This window comes from Spodoptera frugiperda, chromosome 4, assembly GCF_023101765.2.
Source record: "Spodoptera frugiperda isolate SF20-4 chromosome 4, AGI-APGP_CSIRO_Sfru_2.0, whole genome shotgun sequence".
Classification (NCBI taxonomy): domain Eukaryota; kingdom Metazoa; phylum Arthropoda; class Insecta; order Lepidoptera; family Noctuidae; genus Spodoptera; species Spodoptera frugiperda.
This window is the reverse complement of record NC_064215.1, coordinates 7,973,932-7,989,234: the sequence shown is the minus strand read 5'-3', so window position 1 is coordinate 7,989,234 and position 15,303 is coordinate 7,973,932. Positions and strand designations below refer to the sequence as shown.

At 34.7% G+C, this 15,303-nt stretch overlaps 1 protein-coding gene across 12 annotated transcripts in view; it reads left to right on the top strand.

The window, feature by feature from the left end:
* LOC118272348 (collagen alpha-1(XVIII) chain) overlaps positions 1-15,303 on the top strand; it is a 198,271-nt gene that overhangs the window by 109,244 nt on the left and 73,724 nt on the right. For 10 of the 12 annotated variants that reach the window (XM_035588759.2, XM_050707944.1, XM_050707942.1 and 7 more), the window contains 2 exons: positions 9,701-9,798; positions 14,046-14,593. In XM_035588759.2, the coding sequence (XP_035444652.2) occupies positions 9,701-9,798; positions 14,046-14,593 (646 nt within the window). The remainder of the gene's footprint in view (positions 1-9,700; positions 9,799-14,045; positions 14,594-15,303) is intronic. The other 2 variants (XM_050707946.1, XM_050707941.1) reach the window with 1 other exon arrangement.

Genomic DNA, 15,303 nt, shown 5'->3' with positions numbered 1-15,303 from the left:
AGTTTAGAATTTTAAAGGATGAGGGAGGACTTTAATTTTAAGAGTTGTGACGTAAAAACAGACCAATTTAAGCTTCACTACCTTGGATCGTTTCCCTTCTTAAAAGCCCTATCATTAACACAAAACCAAGATGTTAAACTCATAATCTCCTTCACAAACACAATTACCAATTAATTACACAACAAACGAATAACAGCTACAACAGTTCAATTCTGGTGTTCACTAGAAAATTCCACACACGCCGCTCCATCACTTGAATAGTGCACAAATTGGGGCCGTTGTCCGTCCTCTTTCAACCTTGATGGATTGGTACTCGAGACTTTTGTTCCCCTTGTGATAATTAATTTCGACCGTTTCCGTAATTCAAGGTCCATTCATGACAGAATAGTCCCCTATCTCAGATGCTAGGGCTGAACAATGCGTTGATAACGAGATTACATAGAGTTGTGTTGTATTATGAACGTCGCTTCGGTCATTGTTTTGTTAAAGGGTTTGTTTTGGGTATCCGTGACAACCCTCCGGCTATTTAGGTTGAGGAATTTATTATCATAAGGTTTTCGTGGTTGACAGAAAACCTCACAAGGTTTTTTGTGTATTGGTGAGTTAATACGGAACCTTTGTTTCATCTAAAATATATCAAAGTATTGGTAATTTTAATCGCCCGGTTTATTCTACATAAATCTAAGTATGTAAACTCTCGCTTATTAAGTACTTAATAATTCAGTCTCGTTGTTCAAGTAACAATTTTCAGTATGACAAGTCGATTCCTAAATTTCCCCACATATAACATAATGAGTCTAATTAAATCTAAATAATTCAGTCTAAATTCTTGTCTCAATTCTTAAAACAACAGTTTGAAACGCTTTCAAAACGTATGCCTTTTTGTCAGTAGCCCGAAATAAATAGCATTTAAATTCTTCACCACTTTACTTCCTATCAATCTTCCCACACACAAACTAACGCGAGAATTTGATAAATACAACTTAAAAAATCTGTTCACAAAATATCCCACAAATTAAACTCAATTAACATTAATTAAAACTTACATTAATATGCATTTAAATGCAACCATTAATACGGAACTTTAAAACCGGATATTTAAATAAATTCCCATAAACTACAGAATGGTTATTCAATATAATAAACTTGATATTATAATCGCCCGGTCGATATCGAATTATTAATTCAATCAATAATTATAATTGAATATTATATGGGAATGTTTAATTTATATTTCGAATGTAATTAAATTACTATAATTTATAATTCAGTCTCGTTGTTCAAGTAGCAAGTGCAAGTATTTAGTATAAGGTCTCGATTTCGATCCCGATTATGTCTAAAGGTAATGTAGGATTTATGACGTCATTTGAAATGTGTCGCATCAGTAGATATTATGAATCGCATTTAATTGCATTTTCTTTATTAGAAAAGAAAAACAACGATGAACCTTAATACGAAATATTTAGACTTGACATTGACTTTCGACATTCATTCTATTGAATTTCTAACAAAAAAATATTCGATCGAGTGATTGTGAGTTAAGGTTGGTTATTGATAAGAACCTAAGAACTCTAAGAATAAACTATTCTAGTATCGAAATAGTTTATCCGAACTGCAGTTTCCTATGATATACCTACTTTTATCTAGATAGCTTTTCGAGGAATGAGAACTATACGAATTTATAACTTATTGATGCAATGCATAATAAATTCAATAAATTGATAGTAATATGATTTATAATTCGTTGGCAGAGAATGATTTGCTGTTCATTACGTCCATTAAATTATAAGTTATTAACGTATGCTATGTATTATGCAAGTCGTCAGTAAAGGTTTTATCATATTAAGCGCGCACTAAAATAATTCTATATGATATCACGCTTATAAGTAGAAAATCCTTGAAGAAGTAGGAGGGAAAAGTAGGTGCTAGCGTCTTTTAAGTTATATCACCAAGACAACTGGGTTTTTATTGGTTTGAACTTAATTCTGATAGGATGAAACGAAGCATCCTTCGATTCTCCAACAAATGGAATTAAAATGTCACAATATATTTTTATCTTAAACGGTTTGAACGTTTATAGTTAACAATATGAAGAGTGTGTACCAAATATCAGATCGATCTGTCGTCAGAAAGGGGGTAAAATTGAAATGACTAATTTGTCCCAAATAAACAAACGAGGCAAGCTAACTAAAACCCAAAAACCAAATCTAAGACTATCAATATTCAAACTAGTCGCCAGGAATCGATCAAAGCACAAAAATCATTCATAATAAAAAAGTAAGACATTGTCCAATGGTTGCAAATACCAAATATACGCTTACTCTTAAAGTTAGAGTAATAAATCTAAACAACAGCTTCGCCTACGTACGTAACAAATGACTAGTGAAGTAATTACTCCAAGTGAGATTCACACGTTCCATAATACATTATAAACACTTTGATATAATGAATCAACTTCCCACACACTCCTTTATTAATAGAACTAGTCAGTTTATTAACATAACACAATTTTACCACACCTTTTCTTCACTCATTCATTCAAAAGAGCAAACAACTGCAAATTTTGTAAAACAAAGACCCAGTAATATTTTCCTCGATCTTGTCTTCAGTACACATCATTACAGTATCACGCGTTTGATCAGCCCCACAAGATTAGAGTCATCAAATGTTCATATTATTGATAGTAACATATTCTACAAAATCACTTTTAATTTTTAACACAGGTATAAAAACTAGGTCTACTTTATCACCTATTAAGTAGATAATAATTATGTTGTAGCTCAAAAGTTGTCTTAATGCTATAAGCCATCACAAACGTACGAAATGTCATAAGTATTTTTTATCAGATCTCTCACTCACACTTATGCAAGTGGTGCGGGATAGTCAAATTCCTTTGCCGTGACAGTTCGCACATTTGTAATAGCTCAACTACAGCACTATTATAGACGGCTAATTATAATGAGTGATAATTTTGAAAATCGAAACTGCCAGTATTCAAAACGCTGTCTGCTATAAGACACGAACGTCTTTTCGTCTTTTCCTCCCTTTGACCTGTTCAGCAATTTCACATGCGACAATTCATTCTATCATAAACATAACACTTTATATTACACTTTCCCACACACTCATTTTATAACAAAACATCCCAATATAAACATTGTATAAAAATAATCATAGTTAAAGTGTACCCATCAAATATTTTCCTTTGAACTCCTATAAAAAGCAACGAAATTACTTCACATGTTTTTGTTTGTTTTTCACCGTTTAAGGATAGAAGCGTAATTAAACATTCTTTGATAGATAGAACAATTGTTTTATATTGTTTGACGAGCTTTGAACAAAGAATTTGTCAGATTATATTGTCCTTTTCAGGGTTTTATTTTAGTTGTATAAAATAGGTACCCTATTATTGCGACGCCTACACAGTCTGTGACAGAAATTAGGGCTGTCTACTTTTGTCTTTTAAATGTAATAGATAGGTAATGAAACTTGATAGATATTTGGCGTAATATATCTCAGTAGTAGGTACAAAGTTTCAATTATATCTTGAATTTTAGATACGTCAGCGAAAATTTTGAAAATGGCTGGATTTAAAACGGTGTCACTAGTTTTTAGGACATCCAAATCTTACCATTTTATTCAAAATTAAATTCAACATCTAAAGTTTTTAGTATTAAATGAAAGCTAAAGGAACTAGCACGGTGAATAAAATTTTGACTTTATTACTTTGAAGTTGCGAAGGAACTAAGCTCGCGTTTACTCGAGTCTCAACTCACATTTTATTATGCTTTTTTTAAAAGGGGAAAGTCATCCAATGGATTCTCCCGCCTTGGGCGAGGCGAGAGGGAGTGTCAGATTCTTACTGACTAAAAACCACCCCGTCCCTACTCCTGCATTACCGCAGCTCCGGATCAAACATCAGCTCTACTGGGCCTCATCTGTGGTGGTTTGATGGCTTTTTGAGGCGCACGCAGAATGCGACGCGCCATACGCATGGGTCTGGTTCTGGTCGGGCAGCGAGCTAGCCTTGCTTGCCATCCGTAGACCCGCTGGCTCATTTTATTAGACTGGCGCCACACCTGTGCGTACTTATTTGTTCACATTTTGTGACATGGCCAAAATAGTATCAAATGTCAAATCAAGCAATGTGAACAAATTTTGCGCACATGTCTAGCGTCGGCATTAGAAACAAACGTATAGTTGAGACTCAATGGAAATAGTCTCCCGTTTGAAATTTTAAACTTAGTCTGCCATTTTCTTTTGTTTGCGCACCTAATATTGAGCATAGAAAACGCTTTGTCCGTCGTTCTGTGAAACAAGTTGTTTCATTTGAAACTTTAGTTTCATTTGATATGGACAAATTTTGAAATTCATAATCCTTTAAAACAGGAATTGTCTTTTAGTGACTGTTTTAATATGCTTTAGGTTTTTTAATTGTAGTTCCATCATCATGATGGTTTAAAAATACGTAGGTATATAAAAATTAAACCAACCGTGCATATTACGGAACGGTGTTATAAGTCCCATATAATAGGGGTGAGACTCCGTGCTGAGAAATTTTCGATAATCCAAAAACAGATAAACAACCCTTTAAAGCTACAAGCTCTAGCATACTAAAACTAAATCAATACAAATATGGACCAATTTGGGGCCTAGTATATAAGTAGTAATTAAGAACCATCATATTATTATTGCTAGATATCAAAAATTATAAAAAATCTAAACGAAGAAAATCAAAGAAACCACACAAATTATCTTTCAAGATAAGGTATCTACGTGGTCAAATATATTTAGTGATGAACATTCAAACTACGCTAGCTTAACCAGACTATCCACTAGGTGTGATGTAACGATGCCCTCTGACTCCTATCACAATGACACTACACATGGACAATTAAAATGATTTATTCCAATTGCCATCGGCATACATACACACGTTAACTGGTGTCTCATTCCATTAATCTGTAAATAGGAGTCGAATTTAAGTGCTGGTGCATAAGTTTTCTATAACACTGTCGAATAACGAAATAGAAAAAAAAATGTGGAATCTTTTTATTAGGAGTTAGGCCTAGGCTTAGAGCTGCGGACAGCCTAGGGGTTTACCGGGGCTTCGGTTTAAAGCAGGAGTAGAAACGGGGTGGTTTTAGTCAGTAAGAGTCTGATACTCCCTCTCGGGTGGGAGAAGGCTCACTCAAGCGTGAAAAATCACTAAGACTGACTTGCTCAATAATCACGAACTTGCCGTCAGTCGACCAATGAAACAGGACGTTGTCTTATTAATTATTACTTTTTAGAATTTTATTCAAATATCGCCACTAAAGAAATAGGAAACTATTTCTTCCTAAGACCTCTAACTGCAGCCTACCTCTCCAAGCAATCCGTCTAGACAAAACGAAACCAATTCATTACAGAATTCCCACAGCCTTATAAGGTTTAAACCAAGTTAAAACACAAATGAGACTATCGTAAACCTAACTAACTGACCATTGAATCGACGGTAGCTAATAAAACTTACTATTGGTCGGTAATTGGCATACGGCCCGTCACGTTAACCGTCTGTAGACGCACGCATAAGCAAGTAATTGGGTATTCTAAATGTGTCCTATCCTTATACACAGGGATTTCAAAGTATTCTGTGTAACGTCTCTCGTAAAACTGAGCGATGCGAAAGTTGGGTTACGGTTTTTATAACTATGACAGTGTTGATGCGGCATTGTCTGATAGAGCAAAAGGTATTCTATTGTGCTACCATTGGTAGCAATAGAGCTTACGGTATATCGTTGCTTATGTACACTCGCAACACCATAGGAGTAACCGTGTAAGACAATTCTTCAATCGCAACATTTTCTGAGACATGAGCATTTAGAACTTTCATCATAAAAATATGATAACAAAATAAGTAATCCAACGTACCTGTATAAAATATAAATCTTCTGTCCGCGGCTTCCCTCGCGTTCGTGTAGGATAAAATGTATCCTAGGTGTTATTCCTGACCATAATCTAGCCCCGTTTCAATTTCATCCCGATCCCTTCAGCCATTTCAACGTGTTTGAGTAAGAACACACAAACACTTTAACTCACAATCTTTCGCATTTATAATATTAGTAAGATGAGATGTTGAAAAGTAGGCAGAGTCGTACTTTATACCGACTTTATTAATACTAATTTCAAAGTTACTTACTTCAAATTTAATTATAGCCCTAAGAAAATACGAAAATACCATCGTATATTTCAATTTACTACTCCACGTATTGATAAGCATTGATTATAAAATTAACTTGATAGGTCAAAGTTTGCGATCGTGTAATAGAATTGCAAATGAATATTAAATATTATTGTTCGTTGCGTAAAATTTTACGAGAATTCATTGAGAAATTGAATAATCTTCACTGAGAATAGTTTACGGATCAAAGGTCTTTAGGTACTTGCGTCATAATATCTCTCTTGTTTTCCTGTGAAGGCGTACTTAGGTGGCATTTTATATACCTACCCTATACATTTCTTTTAGTTGAGTCATCTATATGTCTTATATTACGAACCAGCAAACCTATTGAAGAATATTTGACGAACAACTAAAATAAAAAAAGAAATATGACTAGACATATTTATATTTATAGTCAGTATTTATGAAATTAATTTTACATAATTATTTTGTTAGCTCAATGAACTAAATTACTACAAAACCATCATGAAAATAAATATGTTGGTTCTTATATTAATTTCTAAATTAATATTTATTAAAGACTACCATCTGTCATATTCTCATGGAATAGAAAGTAACCTATATTCTAAATTTTATATTCCAGACCATAATATACCCCTGTTCCAAATTTCATCACAATCTCTTCACAAGTTTTGACGTGATTCATATACACTAGAATAAAAAAAGGATAAGTTTGTCTCTGGTACTAATAAATGTACTGAACAATAAATTAATACTAATAAATCTATTGAGTTGACAAAATACGCATTAAATTTTATTATTGTACTTAGAACTGCATAATCATCTGTACCTTCAAACGATTGACTAAACTGGTGAAGCAGGTGTGATTCCTGAAGTAATAAGGTGCAATTTATTACACTAATACGCACTATAATCATGAGAATTCACCTCTTAGGTGAAGGCTGAACTATAAATTCTATTAACCCATGGAGTGTCATATGCACACACGGTGGTGCGTAAGAGATTTGGACCCGACGTGCCTTATGCACCAACGTTGGAACATAAGCGGTATGGCCGACTTCAAGTCGTTCAAATCTATTACTACTGTGATTGGTTGACGTAAAAAATATTTCTATAGACAAGTGACAGTTTAGCCAACATAATAACTTAATTTTTTTAAATATTTCAAGCAACAACATTTAAAAATTAAATTTATTCTCTTTCTCGGAAAATATTGTCGGCCATTTTCGAAATCCGGTGAACTTGTGAAGTGTCTTTTGTACTTAGAAACAAATGCTTATTGTAAAGTTATTAGCCAGTGTTGTATAAAATAAATGTAATCATCGCGTAATGTATTAGTGTTACCGCCGATGTAGTGAACTTGTGGTTTTTGTTAAGCATTGTGAAGTTTTGTGGCAAAAAGGTTATGGATAACCTACGAAAAAACATAAATAAAGAAAATAATTTCAAGTTTTCGTCATGAAAAGGTAATGTAGGAATTAAAACAATACGCTATAATCATGACCCATATTCTTAGCTTTGTAATGGTGTATAATTTATAACATATAAATAAGGGAAATACGAGAATTATCATGTTTTCTAACCTAAGTCGGAATGAAAAAAACATTCTAATAATTTCGGGATCACTACCGGGTTTCGCGACCGCGGGAGCCGAACACTCCATGGGTTAAACCGGACTATGAATGTTGACTTAACGTGTTGAAATGTTTATATCAAATGTTTGAAGTGCAAATACAAAGTAATTGTATTATACACAGAATATTATTTAGGCATGCTATTATAATTGTAAACTAAAATAACATTGGTCAAGATTTAGTCAACACTGATTGCTGGGTTTACATTGCATTCAATATTGGTGTAATGATTTTATTACAATTGAATTTGAATACTAAAAGCTTTATTAGTTTAACCTATGTATTCTCACACTTTATCCCTTCTTTTTTTAAGGGGGGAAAATCATCCAACGACTTCTCTTGCCTCGCCCAAAGCGGGCGTTGGTCTGAGGTCATTGGATGACTTCTCTCGGAGAGGGAGTATCAGACTCTAACTGACTAAAAACCATCCCGTTCCTACTCCTGTCCTTCAAGCTGGAATCCCGGTAAACCCACTAGGTAGTCCGCAGCTCCAGATGAGGCATCAGCCAAACTGCAGTTCGTGTGCACTGGAATCTATAATGTTGACCTATTCATTATTATCATCATCATCAGCCAGTGCACATCAAACAAAAGCGCTCTCCGTAGTTCTCCACGCTATAAGACAACTCGCCGCTCGTATCCAAATATCCAAAGGGTCCCCTTTAACAAAACAAACAAATAACCTCTTGTTCCTATTAATTCTAAATCTATCAAGTTTAAAAGAAGGATCTCTAGGATTAGCAACCATTTATTTAGCCCAAAATAAAGACAGCAATAAATTTCTAAAAAAGGCGGCAAACTACATTCGACGCGGCGTCAATATTCGTATCAATTAAGCCCTCTTCAGGCGAACGGTTTCAAACACGATCTGAATTGCAAATACACACTTTTTCTTCCCCTTTCCAATGTACGTCTAAATGGATCTAATTGGAAATTCAGCGGCTCTTAAATCTTTCAAGTTTGTTTCTAGAAGTGAATTCGCGTCTGAGGACCAATTTGGTCCTTTTGATTGATTGCTGTGAACCAATAGGTTCACATAGATATTAAAAATTATACATACCTACCATACTACGGACATAGGTACAGTAAAATAACTTCGTGAGGAAACCTGAATCTTTATAGATTCAGATATAGTGTGAGAAAAGGCCTTTGCTCAGCAATGGACACCCTTATAGGCTGACCATATAATGTGACCTACTAGTTCTTACGTGACGTCATAGTCAGGTTGCATTTTTAACAATTGTGGGTTTTTATACAGTAAACATCGAAGTTGGCTGAATAGAAAGTTCGACACGCATCGAAATGAATGGTGACCATTTAAAATAACTAGTTTTGCGGAACGTAAAATACGACTGTTCGACTGTAAAATGAAACTTTTTGCAACCGAATTGTAAAAAATACAGTTTTTTCAACTATTTCACTATGTTACTTTATATAAGTACATACATATTAAAATAAAATACATATGAAATGTGCACAAAAAAGAAAAACAAACTTAAAAAATAAAATTACTTGAATAAATGGATTTTCTATAACTAAACTAAAATGAATAACATATTTCATTTCTTTTATCTGACTTTTGACTGCACGGTTGGTGCGGTGGCTGGGCAACTGGCTGCCGCGCAACTGGTAGCGGGTTCGATTCCCGCACAGAGCAACTCTTTGTGTGATCCACAAATTGTTGTTCCGGGTCTGGGTGTCATGTGTATGTGAACTTGTATGTTTATAAACGCACCCACGACACAGGAGAAAATCCTAATGAGGGGCAACGTTTTTATTTAAAAAAAAAAACCTTTTTCCATTAAATATTCACAAAATATCTATAGAAAATACAGTTAAAATACAGTTTCGTAAATTAAAAAGACTTTTTCTTTATTTTCAGGTACCAATGCTTTCTCATCCTGCTGATGTCTTCGGCTGTCTTCGCGAACGATGGACTCTTTGGCTCCAAATTCCAGACTGGTAAACATATTCTTTTTGGTAATTATTGGTGTTTCTATTTTGTTCGCTTTATTTCTTCTTCGCTTAGTATAATTTTATGTTTAACGTTATTAGTTTAACACACTAAACGCCGTGGTAGTCACCGGTAACCGACGTTAGCGGAGGATTTACCTTCAACAGTTTTCTATTGGCAGTCAAAGATTTAAAATAGATTAGCTAAAGGTACACAAAATCTAGCCAATAACTGAAACCGTCCGAAAAAAATGTCTTGAATCAATTTATTGACAATATGAACTCTTACTTTTAAAATTAAAGACTTAATTCAACACATCTGGCACCATCTGGCACCATCATTCTATTATTTCTCGTTTACTCAAAATAAGTGAAAATATAATTATTCTGTACAATTGTTTCGAAATATTTTCAAATACACACTTCTACACAATCAAGATAATCGCAAACTCATTTCCATACACGAAAAAAAAAATGAATAATTCAAACCAATACCGTCGATCGCTTGAAAAACCTCATAAATACCTAATAGCCACTTCGTTCAAACTGCTAATTCGTCGATAAATCATAAAAGGCGATAACGCTTCGCCAGTAAATACGTCGTAACATGAATTAACAACTTTATTCCATCGTTTAATATTCATTAGGATTGTAAATGTCTTTTCTGAATCAAAACTTTAAGATAAAGCTGACTTAAACTAATATTACACATATTTCTTACTTTGATCACGACATTTACATCTATCATAGATTTGAAATGGAGTTAAAATTCTTTAAGCGATTTAATACAATAAGCTTCTTTTCTATTTTTTATGTGTTAATACTTACTTAGGGTAGTGAGAAGTGAGATTGATTATTATCTAGAATAAAACATTAATCATGTCAATAACTCATATCGTATTGATTTCATATCAGTGGTAAAAGTTGTCTTCTCATGTTCATCAAAATATAAAATATGTGATTGATCCAACATTACAACTACCAATCGTTGGGAGTATTAGGCAGCGGTATGCATAATTCAGTATGTATAGTGCATTAACTTTTCTCTCTATGTATGTCAATAGTTTCACCGAATAGAACGCCAGTCTCACGCTTACAATATGCAAGCAAAGAGTTTTATATTCTAACACGACTGCACGGTTGGCGCGGTGGCTGGGCAGCTGGCTGCCGTGCAACGTGCAGCGGGTTCGATTTCCGCACGGAGCAACTCTTTGTGTGATCCAAAAATTGTTGTTTCGGGTCTGGGTGTCATTTGTATGTGAACTTGTATGTTTGTAAACACACCCACGACACAGGAGAAAATCCTAGTATGGGGCAACGTTTATTAAAAAAAAACCCAAGCAAAGCAAAGAATAAGCATTGAAGCTATATCACCATCAGATTTAAATTTGATGATCATCAATAATAAAATAATTCTGTTCCAGTTTAAACAATACTTTTCATAGTAACAAAACTAGTTCAGCTCCATCCTTTACTACTAAAACAATACATAAATAACGTAACTCCACCGCACAGAGAGGTACAAAATTTAGAGACAAACTCCACAGTTACACGCCGATGATAAACCTATATTACGTCGTTTGAAATGCTCATCCCTATTCTGAGAACCGCAATCGTTTTAACTACGCCATTTACTCTACAAAGCGGAGAAAACCGTGGGGCGTTAATTGTCTCAGAGCTGCAAACAATCCGTATGAAAAGTGCCCAGTTTCGCGGAACACTGTACAGTATTTAATTTTATGTTTTAGTGTACACTCTACGGCTGTTAAGGGACGTGTGTGCGCGGCTTTAGGATTGCCCCTCGTTACGTTGACCGTTTTATTCGTTCAGATTTTGCTGTTAATTGGGTTTAGGTTGGCTGTGTCTATGAATTTTTAAATTATCTTTTTTTTTAAGTAGGCGTGTAGCCGGGGGTGTTGTTATATTGTGTTTGCTATATTGGATCACAATGTAGCTGTCTATAAAGAGTTATTGGTCCTGAAATTGAATTCGTACCTTAGGACCAACAACTAGTATACGGGTTTTTATTAACAGTGCGTGATATAAAGTCTTTCTATCAATATTCTTAGAGATTTTTCAGATCAGTTAAATGTAATTCGGTATATGTAGTATGGTGCATAGTAAACAAAATGAACGAAACTATAATGTTATACCTAAAAGGCAGAGGGCCTTTAGAAAATATTGAAAAAACAACACAACAAACAACGTTATTTCATCAACTTTTCGAAATGTTATCTGTAATAGAAATCGAAAGCATTTTACAAAGGAGCTTCCATACTCAGTGTCGGTAACGTGCACTTGAAGCGCTTCAGGAAATTAAATAAAAATGTACCGGCAGCAGACTTCTTAGCACATGAGAAAATAGGAGCGAAACAACGTAATTTGTACTTAGTTTTATAAAGAAAATACTATGTTAAGATGTTTTGCTACAGTTTAGTTTCGCAGAATTGGTTATTAAAACGTCATCGCCCTTTTTTCTACTACTGTTTTTTATCACGATGAAGGTAAAGTTAATAGTAATTAATTCAATGTGAAGTCCGAAGTTTAGTAAAAACTACATAAATATCGTCACGCCTTTAATCCCCGAAGGGGTAGGCAGAGGTGCACATTATGGCACGTAATGCCACTGTGTACACCCACATTTCACAATTTATATTGTAAGTCCCATGTAATAAGTGGTGAGTCTATTGCCATATACCGGACACATTTCCAGACTTTCCACTATTTCCACACACATTTCCACTATTTCAGAGAAATTTTTGAAAAACCAAAAAACCCAACAAAACTTTGCCCAACCCGGTAATCGAACCTAAAATCCCTTTCCCGGCACTCGCTATTGCGACCAGTCGACCAACGAGATAGTCTATATTATTCTTGTCAATAAAAATAATTCTGTACCCAATCCTATACGAGTAGTTATTAAAACCTAATAAAATATTCAAATACCTTCCACATCAAAACTCCTTTCAACAAACCCTAACTATTTCCTCCCCCGCAAACCACCATCATAATCCAAATACCTCATAACAGTCTCCAGAGGAACCTAAACCAATATGGTGCTCTCGACTCAGTTCAGAACACGCCAGCCAATCCAACGAATGCATATAATGGGGAACAAGGTTCAACTCTCTTGGGAAAATATAGTGCAGGCAGGATGCGACTAAAGGCATGCAAATGTAAACGTATGTAGGAAACGTGCGTAGCTTCCATTTGCGACTAATTAATCGCAGCGTTTGTGGTTCCGTTGACAAAGGACGTATTCTTCATTAAGTTGCAATGGTTGGGAGTGTAATTTTTAGCGTGGTTTGTAGATATGTGAGCTTATATAAGTGGTTCGAATTGATAATTACTATTCAGGTTCATAATTCCTTGTTTGCAAAAAAAACTGTTTAAAGTTTTTGACGTTGAGTTTTTGTGAACTGCAGAATATCTCACTGGTAATTACAACGGGTAAATGTAGTGATAGTGGACCTTTTGTCATATTATATACGCAATACAATTTCATATTATAGTTACTTAAAATGGAACTAAACCACCAATAACATTGTTTAGTATTCTCACTTTTCACTTACAAAAGCTTAACCAAAACATTCTCAAACCAAACGACCATTTTAAAATCATTACTAACAGTACTCCACCATTCAATTGTCTGTAGAAAGTAGCCCATAATAGTCTGTTCCTAAAAATAGCACAACATTAAAGACACCTCGTTTCATCGACCGACCAGTCTAATACAATTTTAATACCAAGAAGCTAGTTTTTTATTCAGAACATTTACTCGTAGACTTTTTAAATGTTGCCAAGATAGCGTTTATAGCTCAGGAGACTTACTAATACCACTTACATTAAGTATCTACTTACCGACTTGCATTTTCTCTACCGCCAGTTGAATTAAACAGCGGAATACGTTATTTTAAAGGAAATACAACTTATACTCGTATTGGCGCTTCGAGACTTTATTGAACTTTAATTTTATAGCATTTTTATGTTGCTTCTGTGTTACTTTCCTTTAGATTTGTTATCTAATGTGTAAGTTGCATTAAATTTTATGTTGGTATTCTAGATTTACATTTTATCTTTTGTGTTATATTTAGTACATCGCCTTTATCAAGGGTATCAAGCAATAGTGAGAAATGTAATCCATATTATTCTATGTTAGATTTCAATCTAGAGGTGAGCCTTTGTTTCTTAGGACTGTTACTGATCCCAAAATGTATTCGTATAGGTACCTAGATTTGGGTATCACCAACTCATTCAATCATTTTTTCTTTCAGATATCCCCGAATACGACTTACTACACGCGATCGGAGTGCCGTTCAGCAATCCGAAAACCCAATACTTCGATGAAGGCCTAGATGGGTTCCCTGCATACGGCCTTATGCCCGGATCCGATATAAAATCCCCGTACCGTCTCTTCATGCCAGAGAAACTGTACTCAGAGTTTTCAATCACGGCTACTGTAAGACCGGCAAACAAAGATGGCGGCTTTCTATTCTCAGTCGTTAACCCTTTAGAAACGGTAGTGCAACTAGGGGTCCAATTGATCCCATCGGGTCCTGGATTAACGAACATTTCTTTGCTATACACTGACGCTAATATTTATGCGTTGTCGCAAACCATTGCGTCTTTTGTTGTCCCTTCTTTTGCTAAGAAGTGGAGTAGATTTGCTTTGAGGGTTACGACTGATAATGTGACTCTGTTTCTGAACTGCCATGAGTTTGATACGGTGGTTGTGAAGAGGAATCCGTTGGAGCTGGTCTTCGATTCTGCTTCTACTCTGTATGTTGGACAAGCTGGACCGTTGATCAGAGGGGCGTTTCACGTAAGTATTCTTTAATTTTTATGTAATTAAATTATTTATTTTGAGAGGACTTACAAATATGTGTGACTTAATATATCTATTGAAAAAAATATAAGACTATTTCACATTTATTTGTAAACATCTTACCTCTTGAACTTCAACAAAATTAATAGAGTAAAAGCAGTATACATGCACTAAAATAAATTTTAAGATACCTATTCTTAGATTTAAGCATAAATTCACTGACAATTTATTGACCGTTTTATCGCCGAGCTATTTAATACCGTACGTAAAAGTTTATTCAAAAATAATACTGGCACTTACATCCCATAAAAACTTTTGGACCGTTTAAATCCGGATTGGAACAACCCCCAGTTTACTACAGTTGGTATAAAGATCCTCTAGGGGCGACAACAAAGTTTTCTATTAACTTCAAGTAACGTTGAGTTTAGAAAATGTTTAGTAATGTCTAATCTCCCTGCAACAATTTTGGTTTAAGAAATAATCGAAGTTACAATTCTACGGACTATAGAGCAGATTACCAGGGCTCCGACTCGTAAAGCAAATGTAGTAACGGGGTAGTTTTTAGTCAGTAAGAGTTTGACACTCTCTATCGCCTCACCCAAGGCGGGAGAAGTCATTGGATGATTTAGCTCCCTCAAAAAAGGTAATAACTAGATATCTTACCTACCTATTTTATACCCTATCCATTTTAACCTAATAATCCCAAT